Source organism: Capra hircus, chromosome 19 (genome assembly GCF_001704415.2).
Source record: "Capra hircus breed San Clemente chromosome 19, ASM170441v1, whole genome shotgun sequence".
NCBI lineage: Eukaryota > Metazoa > Chordata > Mammalia > Artiodactyla > Bovidae > Capra > Capra hircus.
The window spans coordinates 23,118,676-23,135,265 of record NC_030826.1 but is presented as its reverse complement, the minus strand read 5'-3'; the positions used below and the strand labels follow the sequence as shown (position 1 = coordinate 23,135,265).

The following is a 16,590-nucleotide window of genomic DNA, read 5'->3' as shown; positions in this document are numbered from 1 at the left end:
GCCTCTCTTCCGGGGTCAGAACCAAGAGGGACACGGAATTCTCCTCACATCCCCACCCCCACTCTATGGCTCCCCAGCACCCTTCCCAGGGGGGTGCCAAGCAACCCCCCAAAGCCCCGACCCAGCCGACCAGGCTCTGGGAAAACAGGAAAATGCCGTCTCCAGCCCCATCTGGCCTCACGTTGGTGAGAAAAAGTGTGAAGGGAAGAAGAGGGATGGAGGCCTGGACACTCGATGGCCAGTGTGAGTAAGTGATCCTCTACAAACACAGACGTCGTGGGCTGCCTCGGGCCAGGACAGCTTCCACAGTGTCGTGGTGTGGCCTTTGGGGCAGCCCAGGGACCCGGCAGACTGGAAGTGTTAGGAAAAACAAGTTCTTCTTTGTTTTTAGGACTGAGCGTGCAGTAGTAGAAAGTGAAAGTGAAGTCGCTCAGTCATGTCGGACTCTTTGCTACCCCATGGACTGTAGCCCACCAGGCTGCTCTGTCTGTGGGATTTTCCAGACAAGAATGCTGGAGTGGGTTGCCATTGTCTTCTCCAGGGGATCTTCCCAATGCAGGGATCAAACCCAGGTCTCCCGCACTGCGGGCAGATGCTTTAACCTCTGTGCCACCAGGGAAGCAGTAGTAGCAGGAAACCTCTCTAGCAAGTACCTCATCAGTTAGACTAGCTGAGGATAAGCTGAGGAGAAGGAAGAAGGAAAAAGAGACACGTTCTACTGATTGGGAATGGTCCACACACTCCCACAGACGAGTCACAAGGGAAAGAGGAGACATATGTGGACGGTTTTGTCTCCTTTTTCTTTTTGGATTATGGAGGGAAGGGATGCTTAAAAGGAGTTTTCACTTTGGGCAAGAAGTACGAAGTGCTGCTGGGTTAGTGCCTGCGAGAAAGGCTACTTGTGTCCACAAGCTAAGCAGCTGGGGCCCTGGTTCAGACTCGGAGTTTAACAAAACCCAAAGCAGACAGAGAATCTGTTCACAAACATGGGATTCAGACAAAGACCGTGGGAAGGAGAGGATGCCTTGGCAGTTATATTAAGTCTTGCTCCAACTTGAGTTTTTGGTTAGTAGGAGTTAAGGAACAAGAATATACATTATCTAAAGAGGCAGTCTTTAAGAAAAAAAAAAAGTTAATAAAAGAATGTCCTGAAAACTGAAACTTTTCAGTTCTAGTTGGGCCCAGCAGCCATAGATTGGGATTTGATGTTCATCTAAAAGTCAGGGGGGATGTGGGAAGAACCACACAGGCTCTGCACTGGCTCCTCATGGCCAACTCTATGAGATGGGTCTGCTCCAAGTACACACAACCCCCCAGTCTCAGCTCTAGGAGAAGCCTCTATAATCAGAGGAGCTGAGAGGGGCCACCGAGCCCCAGAGATGGGCGGAGAAGTCACTCATCCTGTCACTAGTGGACTTAGGGCTGGAACCCAGGGAGGCCCACTCCTAGCCTTGGGGTCTCTCTACAAAGAGGGAAAAGTGTTGAAGTATTAGTCACTAAGTCGTGTCTGACTCTTTGCAACCCCATGGACTGCAGCCCGCCAGGCTCCTCTGTCCATGGAATTCTCCAGGCAAGAATACTGGAGTGGGTTGCCATTTCCTTCTCCAAGGGATCACACCTGGATCTCCTGTATTGCAAACAGACTCTTCACTGTCTGAGCCACCAGGGAAGCCCCAGAGAAGGAGGGCCTCCCTAATCCCCCATAAATCCACCCTCCTCTGCTAGTCTATTAGGACAGAACACAGTGCGCCATGTCATTTATTCCTGCAACAAGCCAGAGGAGTGGGCAGCAGGGGGACGGTCATCCCATCTTTCAGTGGAAGGAAGCGAGTACACGGACATGTGGAGGCGTGCTCCAGGGCCCCACTGCCCACTAGCACGAGCACCAGAGGTCAGGCCTGCAGTGCTGGCCGCCCCGCCCCCGGCCCCCAGGTCCCGTCGGGCTCACGTCATTGCTGATGGTGGAGTCTCGGTGGACAAGGCGCTGCACGTGGCTGTCGATGCTGCTGCCCGAGGAGAACTTGGTGAGTGTGGCTGGGTGAGCCTCCCGCTCCCGCTGCCTCACCACCACCTCGCAGGCCTTCCACTCCGCCAACACCCGCTGGTACCTTGCTGCCACCACTGTGTCCACCTGTGCTCAGACCACAGCGTGACCATTGGGGGGAGGGGCGCACCGGGCCCCCTTTGGTGGCCGTCCTCCCAGGACAGCCAGAGACTCGGGCCGGGCCCGGGGGTGAGGATGGTGGGGCCACTCTGCCCTGTTTCTTTCAGGCTGGGAAGAGACCAAGGTTTCTGAGGCACCCCCCTCCCCGGGTTCCCCTGGCCTGGCTCCCCGCCTGTGCCCCCGTCCTCCCCCTCACCTGCTCCATCTCCTTCTTGCTCATGCCAAACTTGTAGTGGCCAAGCAGGAACGGCCAGACGTCCTGGCGGATCTCATGCTCCACGCCTCCGTAGTAGACCTGCCGCAGCAGCTCCAGCTCCTTGTAGTTCTGAGGGACCCAGGGAGGCAAGACTGTGTGGGCCAGCCAGGCGACCCCGCGCCCTGGAGAGCCGGGGCCAGGGATGGTTTGGACGGCTCTGGGACCATCACATCCCAGCACCGCACCCCCTAGGCCATAGCTGGACGAAGATCTACTTCAACCCCTCCAGGGCGGGAAAGGAGCCTGGAGAGATGCAGAGGCGCTCCCCAGGGCGGTGGAGTCACACAGAAGCAGAGAGGACTCCCTGTCTGATCTTTTTCCCGTGGAGACCACAGGCCTGGTTGTACGAGACTCCACCATGACCCCCGTACTCCAAGGCCACCCGTCCTGGCCTGTCCCCTCCGAGCCTGCACCACGTTTCACCCGAACGCCCGTTTGGTCTGTGAAAGCCACTCACAGAGCACAGTGGTCAGCTCTCACTGTGGCCTCCTGCCCAGCCACCCCAGAGCCTGGTACCCCAGAGTGCGCACCTTTTCGTCCTTTTGATACTTGCTCCACACGTCCTTGGTGAGGCCTCCCGAGGCCCCTGGGGGCCGGGCGGGCGGGATGATGTTGTGATGCACCAGTGCTGACAGGTGGGTGCGCACCGTGGACAGGTGGCGGCAGTAGGCCAGCCCTGCAGAGGGCGGAGGGGGAGCCGGGAGGCTGTGACCCTGTGTCCCAGTGCCCGCCCCCACCCTTGCCCCCTCCCCTGGCGGCCCCACCTCACCCCACACTCACAGCCGTAGAAGGCCCGGGACACGATCTGCCTCTTCATGCTCTCACACAGCAGCCTGAGGGGCAACCTGTGGGATCAGCCTGACTCAGGGCTGCTCCTCTGGCGGGAGGAGTGAGAAGGGAGGATCTTCGGGCTCAGGGGGCAGGTGAGGGGCTTGGGTGGTGCAGGGAGCAGGATCTACACCCCGGGAACATGTCAGGGGCTCCCTGGCTTTGCCAACTACTCTGGGTAGAGCTGCTGGGGGCCCAGCCTGGTCCCCAACCACCCCAGGGATCTTGGCCAACTAACTTTGCGTTAGTACATCTTGGTGTCCTCGTGTATAAATGGAGAGAGCCATCTGAGGGTCAACAGGCGTAACAGGGTTAGGATGAAGTCAGTGAAAGCATCAAGGGTGGGCACATGTCCCTCTCACAAATGCCATGCACACACTGTTCCTGGTAACACAGCAAATGCCCAGACACCTGCTGAAGCATCCTCAAACGTCAGCCTGAAGGCGGGATCCAGGTCCAACCTGGGAAGAGGAGCTCCAGATACCGAGCACCCGCCCGGTGCCAGGCACAGCTCTGGGCCCTCATGTGCACTGTATACCTCACTCAGTGCTCACAGGCACCTTAGGGAACAGGGGGTATTATCAGCATTTCACAGATGAGGACACTGAGGCTCAGAAATATAGGCGCTCAGAGAGACTCAGTGACTTGGCAGAGCAACGTGGGGAACAAAAGTGAAATTAAAACCCAGGTACGTTCAACTCAAGACCATGCCAGGCAAGTGACACGGGCCCAGACCTACACATCACTCGGGCACACAGGCCCACTCACCGGTCAGGTACACAGCTGCAGTGGCTGGGGGGCGCGTAGGGGGAGCTGCTGGTGGAGCAGGAGAGGCAGGAGGAGCCCTGGCTGCACAGGGGCTGTAGGTGCCAGGCTGGCAGGCTGGGCCCAAAGCCCTGCATCTCGATCATGTCGCCAGCATCTGAGGGCGGGAAGGGGGCCATGGTCAGGGCCTGGCTGGTCTCCTCCCCCAAGCACCCTGCAGCATGCCCACCTCTGTGCCCAGAGCTGCAGCATGAAGTCGCCCTTTGGTGGAAAACCGCAGGGGTGGTGCCTGCCTGGCCCAGGGTCCAGAGCCCAGAGATGGAGGTGGTGGAGAGAGAGAGAGGGTGCCTGACTCTTCCCACCTGGGCTTTCTGAGCGTGATACGGCACTTTCACTGAGTCATGGATGACTGTGCCTATCCTCTCGGTTGTGCTATGAGCGATGGGATAGACACTTGTTTTTCTAGAGGGAGGAGAAAGAAAGGGAAGGAACAAGAAAATGCTGCCAGCTGGCTTGGCCTGCCAGGATTCAGCCTGGTCCTCTTAAGCAAACTCTTGGATTTGCAGGAAGATGCCTGGAACACTGTGATCTCTGAACATTCCCATGCCAGGAGTCTCCACTGATCAAAGTCCCTGAAGGACCCCTGAGCCACCAGTCCGGGTCCACAGACCTCATCCCTCTGAGGGTTCTAGACCTGGTGGCCAGTGGCTAAGGAGGAGCAGTGTGCCCTGCCTGGGCAGGTGCCCCTGCTGCCAGCTCAGCAGTGGGCGAGTTCTCTGTCCCTGCCCAGCCTGACTGCCATCGGCGCAGTGGCCTCCTGCAAACACATAGGTGAGCTGGCAGGAAGGGCAAAGCTCCCACACAGTTCCGCCACCCAGAAGAACGTGCTGCAGAAGACAGCTCCTTGGACATGTTTCCACCACCGCAGACCAAGCCTCCTCAGCCAGCCCAGCTAGTCTGAATCAGAACTCGAGATCTTTGAGAGCTTCAAGGGCCCACGTGGGGCAGGCACTGTTCATGGTGGGTGGGTGGGGGGGTGGGGACTCTGACGGTCCGGTGAGCCACAAAGATGAAGCAGAGTCATGAGGGCAGAAAGTGAAAGGACCAGGAAAAGACGCCGGGGGGAGGGAAAGGACCGAGAAGCCTGAAGAAGACAAGGAAAGAGAGAGAGGAAGAGTGCTGTGTGTGTGTGTGTGTGTGTGTGATAAAGAGACTTTGTTCAAGCAGTAGTTTCTTTCTGCACATTCAGCCTGGGCCCTGGGCTGCTGTGAGTCTGGGGAAGACTCCAGCTCTGGGCGTGCTGTGGCAAGCAGGAGTAAGCTGACCCCCTCCAGTCCCCTCAGAGGCGGCCCTGTCTGGGCCCCGGGGACTCTCTTTTCAGATCCATAGCTGGGATTTTTTGATATCTGGCCCTTCAGCTCCACCCGGAGGCAAATTAAGGGAACACACTGGGTGTGTGTGTGGGGGCTGCGGCTCTGGGAGGGAGGGGTGCAAGCCATGCCTGAGATTCTGGAAAGAAGGAGGAGGGGACAAATGCAGGTGGGATGGGGCAGGAGCCCAGATCAGGCCCCTGTGGCAGGCAGGCAGGAGAGACGCCCGTTGGTGAGGGGAGGCAGGGGAGGGTGGCAGAGGGCCCAGCCAGGTAGGCAGCAGGCAGCAGCAGGTGGGCAGGCAGGGTGTGGGGGTGTGCCAGGTGTAGAAGGTGGGCACACAGGAAAATGAGCTCATGCCCAGAAAGCAGGGCCCAACCAAGGCAAGTGTCCTGGGTCAATGCTCTTCACCTTAATTCTCCAGGAAGGAGCTGAGCCAGCCAGCATTGAACACTGAATCTCTGAATTAACCCAGTGCAGACAGCCGGAGCTCTGGAGTGACTGGGCAAGGGGCAGCAGGCTAGACAGGGAGGGTCTGCTGGGCCAGCTTTGACTCTGACTCTCTCCTCTGAGCATGAGGAAAGTTTGAAGCAAAACAATTAGGGTGGTTGAACCCCACAGCCCCTAAGATTCCGAGTGAAAGGTGCCTGGCCTGGAGCAGAATTAGAGTGAACAGCATCTCTGCTCGGTGGGGAGGCAGCCGGGGGAGGAGGGGGGGAAGGAGGGGGAGAGAGGGGAGGGTCTGGACCCCCGCCACTTGATTCACATGCACAAGTCAAGCATGTCGCAGGCCTGGAAAGCAACGGCTGGCAGAATGGACTCAACAGTGTTGTCATTATGGACTGGAGTGGAGGTGGGGCTCCCATGCCATCCCCCAGCCACCCGATGACACTGCTCGCACACCCCCTCCTTCTCAAGGGCTGGGGTCGGGGGCTATACACTGGGTTGGCCAGACCCCTGAATTCCCCAGGAGGATGCTCAGACAAGCCCCCTTGCCCCTGGACCCTCTGAGTTTCTCTGACCCTGGAGGCCTCAGTTCTCAGAGCATCTAGGGATGGCTTCCTCATCTCCACGACCACCAAACAGGGGCTCTACTGGGACACCCCCAGCCTTCAGCCTGACTACCGTTTGTGGGGTGGGAAGGGGTTCCCTGCCTCTCCTCACTAGCCTTCCTACACTGCTCCAAGTCAGCTAACCTGGAAAGGAGCATCAGCACCAAGCACAGGTCTGCAAGGAAAGTCCAAGTGGCAGGCCCAGTGCAGGCGACCAGTGTGGGGAGTGAGGGTCCCCCCGTTCCTACCAGCTGGCCTGGAGGGGGTCCCACTGGAGGGCTGGCAGAGGGGGCAGGCACAAGGGCAGGGACCTGGTGGGTAAGAGGACAGCCAGGGGCTGGGCTGAGGGTGTGCCAGGCGTGCTCTAGGCCATGGACTGGGTTGTGCGTTACAGGTGTGGCGGCCAAGCTCAGGAACTGGACTCTTTGGTAGAATTTTGCATAATGAGAGTGTGGCATACTCCTGAATACCCCCTGTGAAACTGGAAGTGAAAGTCGCTCAGTCGTGTCCGACTCTGCAACCCCACGGACTAAACAGTCCATGGAATTCTCCAGGCCAGAACACTGGAGTGGGTAGCCTTTCCCTTCTCCAGGAGATCCTCCCAACCCAGGTACTGAACTCACATCTCTCGCATTGCAGGTGGATTCTTTACCAGCTGAGCCACAAGGGAAGCCCAAGAATACTGGTGTGGGTAGCCTATCCCTTTTCCAGCGGATCTTCCTGACCCAGGAATTGAACCGGTGCCTCCTGCACTGCAGGCGGATTCTTTACCAACTGAGCTATGAGGGAAGCCTCACATTCCCTGTGTAGGGGCAGGGAAAGGGGAGAAGGAATTACTCTGTGGCTGGGGGGCGAGATCAGTTAGCAGTTTGGGATTAACATATATTACTATAGGTAAAATAGATAAACAAGGACCTACAGTATAACACAGGGGACTACAGTCAATATTACAATAACCAATAATGAAAACTAACCGGAAAGAGAATATATATACAAAACTGAATCACTTTGCTGTGTACCTGAAAGTAACACAACATTGTAAATCATTTAAAAAATAAAAACAAATAAATAAAAAGAATGGTAGGGAATTGTTCAAGTGCATACAGGGAGGCATAACAAACCGGAATATATTTTTGTAACAATCTGCCTCACAAACTCTGTGTGTGTGTGTGTGTGTGTGTGTGTGTGTGTGTGTGTGTGTGTGCGTGTGCGTGTGTATTTCATAGAAATCTATTGACCTCAAAGCTCTGGCTATGTTGTCTGCAGGTGAGTGTGACCGTGAATAGCAATCAAGCCCCCTGCAGTGGGGCAACAGAATCAAAGGGTCCCTGTCTGCATTAAGGTCTGATGGAATAGAGACGGGCTGACTTTCATCCTGACAATGGATTGTCTCAAGTTTCTTTTCCTACTTGTTGTATAAACCCCACCCTCATCTCCTAAAATGTTGGCGCTTATATATTTAATTGGTCATTCTTAGAGAACAGAAAGGGCTTCCCAAGCAGAGCTAGCGGTAAAGAACCCGCCTGCCAATGAAGGAGACATGAATCTCGGGTTCAATCCCTGAGTCAGGAAGATCCCTTGGAGGAGGGCATAGCAACTCACTCTGGTGTTCTTGCCTGGGGAATCCCCATGGACAGAGGAGCCTGGCGGGCTATGGTCGGACATGACTAAAGTGACTTACTTAGCACACGTGCGGAGTATAGAAAAGAGACAGAGATGAAGATTTTCCCACTAGCTCCTATATGGACACAATATATATTTTTAATGAAAAAATAGAAGAAAGAAGTGAATCTGTGACATGGGGATGCTTCCTCTCAGATCTGAGAAAGGGGACCTCAGCCCTGCAGAACCGTGACCTGGGCCTCGCTGGTCCCCCAGCCAGTGCCTCTCCACCAGTCAAGCTCTGCCCCAAGAGGACTGGTGGCCAGAGAAGCTGTGGGCACTGCCCTGTCATTCCCAGTAAAAGGGTCTTTGTAACCCTGCACTCAGGTCCCCGAGGGTGGGAACACCAGCTGTCTGATATCTTTGGCACAGATATTTCTAGATTTCATGCTAAAGTGCTAGCTGGGTCAACTGAGCCCTGGGTCTCTTTCCACGGTGGCCCCAACCCCTCCCCTGACCACAGGTGACTCCTGTCCCCATGAGCTGTCCAGCCCCTAGCCCTGCCGAGGAGGGGCCTGCTCTTCCGTCCTGTTCACGTTCAGTCGGGAGGCAGAGGCACTGGCCTGTCTTTCCAGACAGTGGGAGAGAGAGAAAGACACCGTCTTGGGTTTAGCGGCATGATCCATCCCCGGAGCGGGAACAGGGCTCAGAGAGGCCTGTTAATTCCCAGGAAGGAACCAGATAATCAGACTTCCTACCAGGGAATCTCTAATCTCTTCCCTCTTGGGTGGGAAGCCTCCCCTCACAGGTTCGATGGGGAACCCAGAGCTGGCTGCTGTTGGTCCTGTCCCTCTGGCTTGCGTCTCCTTCCACCCTCCCTGATCTGCCTCCTGGGTGCAAGTCCTGTAATGCCAACACTGCCATCTGAGCCCCTGCGGTGGGTGGCACATGGGCCCAGGGGGTTGGGGCGGGGCGGGAGGAAGGGGTGGATCAGGGAGACGGGGAGGGATAAAAACCTTTCATCGGATTGGGAGCTGTGAGGTTCCGCGAGCAGATCATTGAGAGCATCGCGTGTAGTTTATCCTCCTCTTCCTCATCATCGTCCACCGAGGCCGCGCGGCTGGCCGCTAGGTGGTGGTAGTTAATAGTGACTGCTCAAAGAGAACAGCAGAGACGCAGAGGCGTGAGGACCCTGGTCCCAGGGCAGGAGGGTCCAGACTCCCTCCTTACAGAGTCTGGGGTCGCCTTGAGCCTGCAGGGTGTGGAAGAGGGGACCGGAGAGCCTTTTGATGAATTACTGGGGAAAGGATGGAAGAAAGTGAGGGCCGGGAGGCAGCTACAGAGCTCACTCTTGAAGGATGCCCTCTCTAGGAAGAACAGAAGCGAGAACTGACGGGGGCGGTCGGCGTAGTGAAAGACAGGGGCTCCCCGGCCCTGCACAGCCGAGGCCGGGCATGAGTGTTGGCAGATGGATCTCTGTCTTTCTTTGGCTCGTGTCGTGGTCAGGCTGAACCACATCTGAATGTCACCCCAAAATCCCCTCTTCAGACTGAAAATCCAACCTTCCCAGGCTTTTCCGGAGCTGCTCTCGGAGAGCCCGGGTCAAGAGTCACCTCGCTGGGCTTCTGTTCCTTGAGGTGACCGCAGCTGGGAAATGACAAGCCTTGAAGAGGGCAAGTGGAAGCTGCAACAGCTGAGCCGAGCAAAAGCCCGAGATTAAGTGCCAGGCTGGCAGACACGGCTGGCCAAAGCTGCGTCTCCTCCTCGGCAGGCACACCTGGGAGTGGAGGGGCCCCACACCTCCTGCCCTCCACACTGGTCGGGAACTTGCGCTGTGGCTGTGTGTTTGCAGTCTGTACAGCCTGTCCACTAATACAGAGACCACTGGTCAACCACTTGTTGGTATGAGTTAGCGCATCTTGGGAGCAGGTGGTCTGGCTGGCAAATACATGCTCTGGGCTGGCACATTCCCTGACCTTGCCCCCAAGCTCAGCGAGCCTAGCTGGGAGAAACCCGTGGGCAGTGCCCAGTGCTCACGTGTCGGTGATGCTCACCGCGGTGCTCTGATCAGAAAGGGAGCTCAGGGGTTGGTAGATGCTTGTGGATCAGCCCCCTGGGGCCCAAAGGGGTTACGTCCGGGTGGGGCAATAACCCACGAGAACAAAGCCGACTTTCAGCTCCCGGCTTCCAGAGGCCCCTTGTAGCTCCAAACCTCACCCTAGATGCCCCTGACTCCCACTATTGCCTCCGCATCAGTGGCAGGTTGGGGGAGAGGCCTGGCTAGAGCAGAGCCAGAGAACAATTTGTACCCACAAACCACCCATAAGGCAGCGCTGACCCAGCACCCAGGCTTCCCTATGGCGGTCAGGCGGCAGGCTGAGGCGAAACGGAGCGCTCCCCACCTTCTATTTCTAGTCTCATCACATTTTTTCCCCTGGGGCAGGGCATGAAAAGATGGCCAAAATACTGAGCAGTGACTTCTGAGCCAAGAGACCTGGGGTTACGAAGTGAGGAGAAGACAGCTAGATAGACAAGAGGCTACTTCTCAGAGGGATGATTTGTTGGGGGACAGGTCCCGCGCGAGGCTGAGCGACAGCCTGCCTGGGTCACCCCGGCCCTGCCGGGCCCGGCTGGCTGCCCCCCACCCTGGCCCCAGGTTATGCTGTACGCCCCCTTCCTCCTGAGCGAGGCTTGAGACACTCACTGTGCTCATGTCTGTGGCCAGGGTAGATGATCCGGAACACGTAGTCGGTCGCTCGCCCCGTGCTCACGTCCTCCGCGTCCACGGACCGCAGGCTGCTGCGCTTCCGTAGCCTGGGGAACACCTTCCCCTGTAGCGGTGGGGTGGGGTGGGGTGGGTGGTCAGTCTGCCTCAGGTGGGGTCTGATGCAGGAGACCCCTAGGCTGGTGCGAAGAGCTCCATGTGGGGAAGGATGGGGGACGGGGGTTGGGGGGCAGGAGAGAACCCAGTCCCTACGTCCCCTCACCCGGACGTACCTTGCCCTGCTGGGTCCAGAGTGGGGGCTCCAGCTGCCCTCGGGGCAGAAGGCCGTTCTCCAGGCAGGACAGGAAGGATAGCAGGTGGCCCCCTTGCGGGAAGTGCAGCGGTGGCCTCTGGATGCCGTCCTGGCTCACCAGCACGAGCGTGCCGCTGCTCTCTGGGGGTGAATGTGCACCAGTGAGGCTGGGGGGAGGGCCCGGAGCCAGGGGGCGGTGGGAGGGGGACAGGAGGTCCGTGGGCTGCGCGGCGTCTCTCCCCTCACCCCTGCGCCCAGCACAGGGGAGGCTCACTTTGCTGGTGGCAGTGGATGCAGACGATCTGACTAAAGGGCACGACCAGGGCGTAGTCCCAGTAGACGCTGCAGAGGAATCAGGTTGGTGTCACTGTGCCCGAGACCTGCCACCCCGCCGAGACGCCGTGAGACTATCCAGAGGATAGCGTGGCTGTGGCTGAGAAGCGACCTCGGCCAGCCGTGTCCCCCGGGGCCCCGTGCTGTCCTTGCAGCAGAGAGCTTGGCAGTCACAGCTGCCCAGAACTTGGCTCAGACAAACCTCTCTGTGCCCAGGCCTGGCTCGGTCTGAGAGATTCCGGGAACCTCTCCAGGCAGCCTCTCCCTGCAATTCTTGGCATTGGGTAAGAAGTGAGGTCTGCCCCCTGGAGCACGCTGGGTCTCTCCAAGCCCTCTCCGCCAGGGAGCACGTGCCCACTCCCTTTCCTGACTCCTGGGAGGGGGGTCTCAAAGCCCTCACCTCTTTTCCAGCTCAGAGTCCCCCAGAGTCCCGTTCATGAGCTGGTTGGGGGTCCACTTCAGAGTGAGGCTCTCTGCAGACTGGTGCAAGGAGAGGTAGCCAGGGACAGCCTCCATGTCCTCCTTCTACAGACAGGAGACACACAGAGGACAGAGAAGATGAGGGCCTGAGAGGCTCCTATGGCCTGTGGAAGAGGAGCTCCAGGTGGGTTCAGCGGAGGCCAGACTGGGCCCATCGCAGGGTCTGGGCCTGGGGACCGGGAGGAAGCAGGAGCGTCATGTGCCCCCTGCAGATGTGGGCACCTCCTTTCCCTGCCTGGCTGGGGCCACTACCTCTGCCCCGTGAGCCTCTTGGCTAGCAGATGTGTCCGGGTCAGTGATACCCAGGCTGGGTGTTCCCCCTGCCTGTTGGCGGCCATTCCTGCCCCCGGAAGGAATTCCTGGTCTCAGTGGGCTGGAGCCGATGCCATCGTGGCGCGTGACAGCTCAAGGCTGGGCGTGAGGCGTGTGAAATGAAGCCTCTGAAGGGAGGGCTGGATGTGGCTGGAGGTCTGGGCCCCTCAGGAAGCGGGAGAGGTGGGGGGCGTTTGGCTGCCCTACCGGCTGCACCAGCACGTTGTTCTTGCCATAGAGCAGCCGGGCCCTGGAGTTCTGGTGCAGCGACTCCACGTACTCGCGGGCGCAGGCGGCGAGCCTATCCTCCGACGAACTGCCGCTTGAGTGTCGCTTTCGGATCTGTGCACAAAGTCACGGCTTGGCCCCTGTCCGGGGAGGTCGGCTTGGGGGCCAAGGATCCCGAGGGTCTTGCCTGTCCCCAGTTTGCCCTTGGCCTCAGACCAGCTCTGTGCTCCTGGCATTTATGTAAGAGCCAGCGCGGGGAAGGCTCTCCCGGGCTGGCCGCTACCGCCTGTATCTGCCAGGAGTACATAGGCTGGCTGCCCTCGCCACAGGCCCAGAGGCCCACCCTGAGTGAGCACAGGGTGGGAAGAGGGACACCTACTCCTAGGGCTGGGCGCTTCGCGGGAGAGTCCTGGCGATGCGGGGGACCCCGGATACGGTGTCTCTGGACCAGCTCATCAGCAGAGGGGTCAGTCCAGTAGTGGTCAGCTGTCTTAAGCTTGGTATACTCCAAGGCACAGGGTCCCACTGTGGAGACAGGGACCATCAGCTCGGGGGTGGCCCCTTGGCACCTGCCCTGGAGCCCCCACTGTGGGCCAGCACAGGCCTCTCTGATCCCATCCTTACCTAGAAGAGAAGCCAAGATGGGGCCAAACACAGGGTCTGCCAGTAACGCCTCCTTCTCGTAGTACTTGCTGCCAGGAAAGAAACAGACAGAGTGACCACAGGGCTCCAGGCCTCCTTCCAGGGCCGTCAAGCTCACCAAGGAAACACGTCCACACAAGGACCCAATCCACGTCCAGTAATCAAGCAGCAGTGAGTCCACAAGGGCTGAGCGTCGTGGGTGGCCTGGGGCGGTCCATGCGCTCAGGGTGCTACAGGGGATGGCGCATGCCTAGAGATCATGGCGGGCAGTCAGGCACCAGGGTGGGAGTGCGGAGCGGGTCTCAGGGAAGGGCAGTCACCTGCAGTTCTCCACCAGGTACTGCACGACCTTGTCCAGCACTTTCTCGATCAGCGCTGTGCGCACCCATATGTGCTTCAGGGCCTGCAGGCTGAGGGCTGGGGCCTTCCCGCTGGCAGAGCCCTGTCTCCGCAGGGTCTCCTGGTTGCCTGCCAAGGGTTTCCTGCAAAGAGAGAGGTGGGCTCCAGGAGTGTGAGGGTTTGGGGGGCAAGCCACAATGCAGAGTGGTGGCTCTGGGAGCCGAGTCTGATGCCACAGGATGAGAACCCAGAGGACTGACTGGGAGGAGAGGTTGGAGATGAAAGGGCCACCCCCTCACCACCACCCTTAGTCTGGCCCCTCACCCGAGAGGCCCTTGAAAATGGACTGAGCAGGAGGGAGGGGCAGGGCAGGGCCGGCCCAGGGCTCACCTGCCCTCCACTTGCTGCTGCAGCTCCTGCACCTTGTGGCAAATCTCCGCGGCCACCGGGCACGTCTTCCCCACCTTGGTGAACAGGGCTGCCATCTTGTCACTGCGCAGGAAGCCGGCAGCGCGGCGCCTCAGCTGATGCAGGAGGCAAGCCTCCACCGCACCTGGGCCACAGAGGGGAAGGCAACTGAGCCTAGCACGATGGCAACGGGGAGAACACCCCCTCCCTCATATCTGTGGGGAGCACAGAGCCGAGGACTGCCCCGGGTGAGGACTGGGGGGGTGCAGTTCAGGCTTAGGGGGGCCACGGAGATACACCCCAACCTCCTCCCAAAGGGCTCCCGCCCTCACCCCTGCTCCTGCCCGCCCAGGGTGAACCCCTGGGGGCTTTGACGTGCCATTCCATCCCTGTCCCCTCCCGCCACCTGGCCTGGTGTGTCATGCCTCCTGTATGTGGCATTGTCCTGAGGCTCTGAGGACAAAGCTGCCAGGCCGGGTTGGCATGGGTGACTCCACCCCTGCCCACGAGGGCAAGCGCGGACAGCAGCCCCAGGACAAGGGACGCGAGGGGAGCACACAGCCTGGCAGCCCTCCTGGAGAGCACCAACGATGTGGTTGCTAAGGAACGAGGCTCTGGAGAAGGAGCTGAAATATTGATGAAGCCACTGCAGAGATCAGACCTGACGGCGGCCCTGAATTATTGAGGAGCCGGGCAGGAGTGAGAGATTTCTCCTTCCCATGCAGGGAGGGCTTCCCTTCATTCATTCATATTTTTAGGGGCTAGGCCTACTCTCTCCGTCTGGATGCTGCTTACAGCAGACAAGCTCCACAGGAAGCAAAGAAGGGCGTGGTGGGGGAGGGTGGGGAGCTGCCCTGGGCACAGACAGATGCTAAAAAGAAACTAGTGTGGCGGTATGGGGGAGGAAGGGGCTTGGCCATGACTGAGGCCGAGCTGATTGTTTTACAGCTGAGGAAGGAAAGGCCCTGAAAGGGGAAGAAGGCTGATTCGCATCACAAAGTGGCAGAGATGGGAGGAGGAGCCAGGGCCCCCAACATGGGCTGAGCCCCCTTCACCTCCTCCAGGTGTGTTGGGGGTGGGGGCTCACAGGTGGGAGGAGGTCTCCTCTTGCCTCACGTGTTCTCCTTTCACAGGGACTGGGCTGGAGGTGGGCTTCCCAGGTGGTGCTAGCGGTAAAGAATCTGCCCGCCAGTGCAGGACACACAGGTGGGTTCAATCCGGGATTCGGGAAGATCCCACATGCCTCGGAGCAACTAAGCCTGTGAGCCACAACTACTGAGCTTGTGTTCTAGAGCCTGGGAGCTGCAGCTTACTGAAGCCAGCAGGCCCTAAGCCCGTGCTCCGAAACAAGAGGAGCCACCACAGTGAGAAGCCCACACACCACGAGAGAGTAGCCCCTGTTCACCTCAATCAGACAGAAGCCCGTGCGGCAACAAAGACCCAGCACAGCCGAAAACAAACAAATAAAACTATCTTAAAAAAAAAGAAAGAAACCTGCACTTCGGAAATAACCACTGAAAGCAGCGGCTGTCACCTAATCTCTGCCTTCACTGTCCTGGTCACTGCGGTCCTGTAAGTTTTGGCTATCTCTTGCACTGAGGTTGAGAAGTTTAGAGAGCCCCTCGGGCCAACCTGGAAGCTGGCCCGCTCAATGAGAGTGGTCCCAGGGGAGGGGAAGTTAGTGCCCCTGCCCTCTCCTGGGAGTTCAGGCCTGGGAGATGCAGCCTTTCCCTCCTGCCACATTCATACATGTGTGAGCACGTGTGTACGCAGACAGGTGTATCTACAGGTGTCATGTGTGTATGAGGCATGTGGGGGAATCTCCACTTCAGAGTCGCATGCCCCGCTCTGTGGTAGGTCCCTGGAGGTCCTACGTAGCCCTGGGGCAGGGAGCACAGACGAGTGGCCCTTTAGTCCTAGGCTCTTGGTCCTGCTGCAGCTACACGCCCACACCTGGAGGAAGGTGGTGACTGTTTCCCGGGGTGGCAGTGCCCGTTCAGAGCGGGAGAAAAGCAGGGAGGAACAGGAACCAGAGTGGCAGCAGGCGGCATCAGTCCTGCAGGGGACCAAGCTCCTCAGTGACGTGACTAATTGCTGGGGTAATGAGTCATTAGCCTTCCTACCTTCCCCAGGCGACCGTTGAGTGGCACGCGCGAAGCCAGGCTGGGGAGCTGGGGATCCAAGCAGTGGCCTAGCCTCACCCAGCCTGCCAGGCAGCCTCTGGGCACATAGTTCTCTGCGGGTGGGCGGAGGCATGCCTCCATAATCACCGTGAGTAGGGAATGCTGAGAGAAGAACAGCACATCCGGTGCCCCCACTCACCCTGTGGCCCTGAAGTGCCTCCTGTGAAACCCGGGCAAGGTGCCAGGCAATGTTTGCAGCAGGAGAAATCTCTCTCGCCTCTCTACCTTCCAAGCAAAGTAATCAACCCTCTGCCAAAGTAACACCCTCTGCCAGGTGTTCCTACTCTGACTCCCCAGGCTCCTGAGTCAGGACTTGTTAGACCACACTACGCCTCCCCCATTCCCAAAGGGCTGAACCTCGCAGAGAAGTGCGTGCAATGAAAGATGTTATCGTGTGCAGTGCGTAGGCAAAATAAGATCATAACACTTATAATAATTGAGAATTACTCTCCTGAGAGGGTCTGTGGATGGGCTTCTGGACTTTCCAGAGAGCTCCTAACTGTACACAGAATCATCAGCCTGCTCCCACATGCATAGGTGGGTGGTTCTTTTCTGGATAAAGAATCCTTGAGTTTTGGTTTCTAAAAGGGGTCTCTGATCCCAGAAAATTT

General features: G+C 58.4%; 1 protein-coding gene across 3 annotated transcripts in view; it reads right to left on the bottom strand.

Moving 5' to 3' along the window:
• Positions 1 to 16,590, bottom strand: part of SGSM2 (small G protein signaling modulator 2) — a 37,820-nt gene that overhangs the window by 4,777 nt on the left and 16,453 nt on the right. Inside the window, exons 3-18 of one of the 3 annotated variants that reach the window (XM_018064410.1) lie at positions 13,779 to 13,941; positions 13,370 to 13,531; positions 13,032 to 13,099; positions 12,787 to 12,932; positions 12,387 to 12,521; positions 11,788 to 11,912; positions 11,329 to 11,396; positions 11,035 to 11,195; positions 10,742 to 10,868; positions 9,054 to 9,188; positions 4,017 to 4,170; positions 3,201 to 3,265; positions 2,951 to 3,096; positions 2,361 to 2,489; positions 2,109 to 2,131; positions 1,949 to 2,003 (exon numbers count right to left, since the gene is read on the bottom strand). In XM_018064410.1, coding sequence (XP_017919899.1) covers positions 1,949 to 2,003; positions 2,109 to 2,131; positions 2,361 to 2,489; positions 2,951 to 3,096; positions 3,201 to 3,265; positions 4,017 to 4,170; positions 9,054 to 9,188; positions 10,742 to 10,868; positions 11,035 to 11,195; positions 11,329 to 11,396; positions 11,788 to 11,912; positions 12,387 to 12,521; positions 12,787 to 12,932; positions 13,032 to 13,099; positions 13,370 to 13,531; positions 13,779 to 13,941 — 1,862 coding nt within the window. Of the gene's footprint in view, positions 1 to 1,948; positions 2,132 to 2,360; positions 2,490 to 2,950; positions 3,097 to 3,200; positions 3,266 to 4,016; positions 4,171 to 9,053; positions 9,189 to 10,741; positions 10,869 to 11,034; positions 11,196 to 11,328; positions 11,397 to 11,787; positions 11,913 to 12,386; positions 12,522 to 12,786; positions 12,933 to 13,031; positions 13,100 to 13,369; positions 13,532 to 13,778; positions 13,942 to 16,590 lie in introns of all 3 variants that reach the window. The other 2 variants (XM_018064409.1, XM_018064411.1) reach the window with 2 other exon arrangements.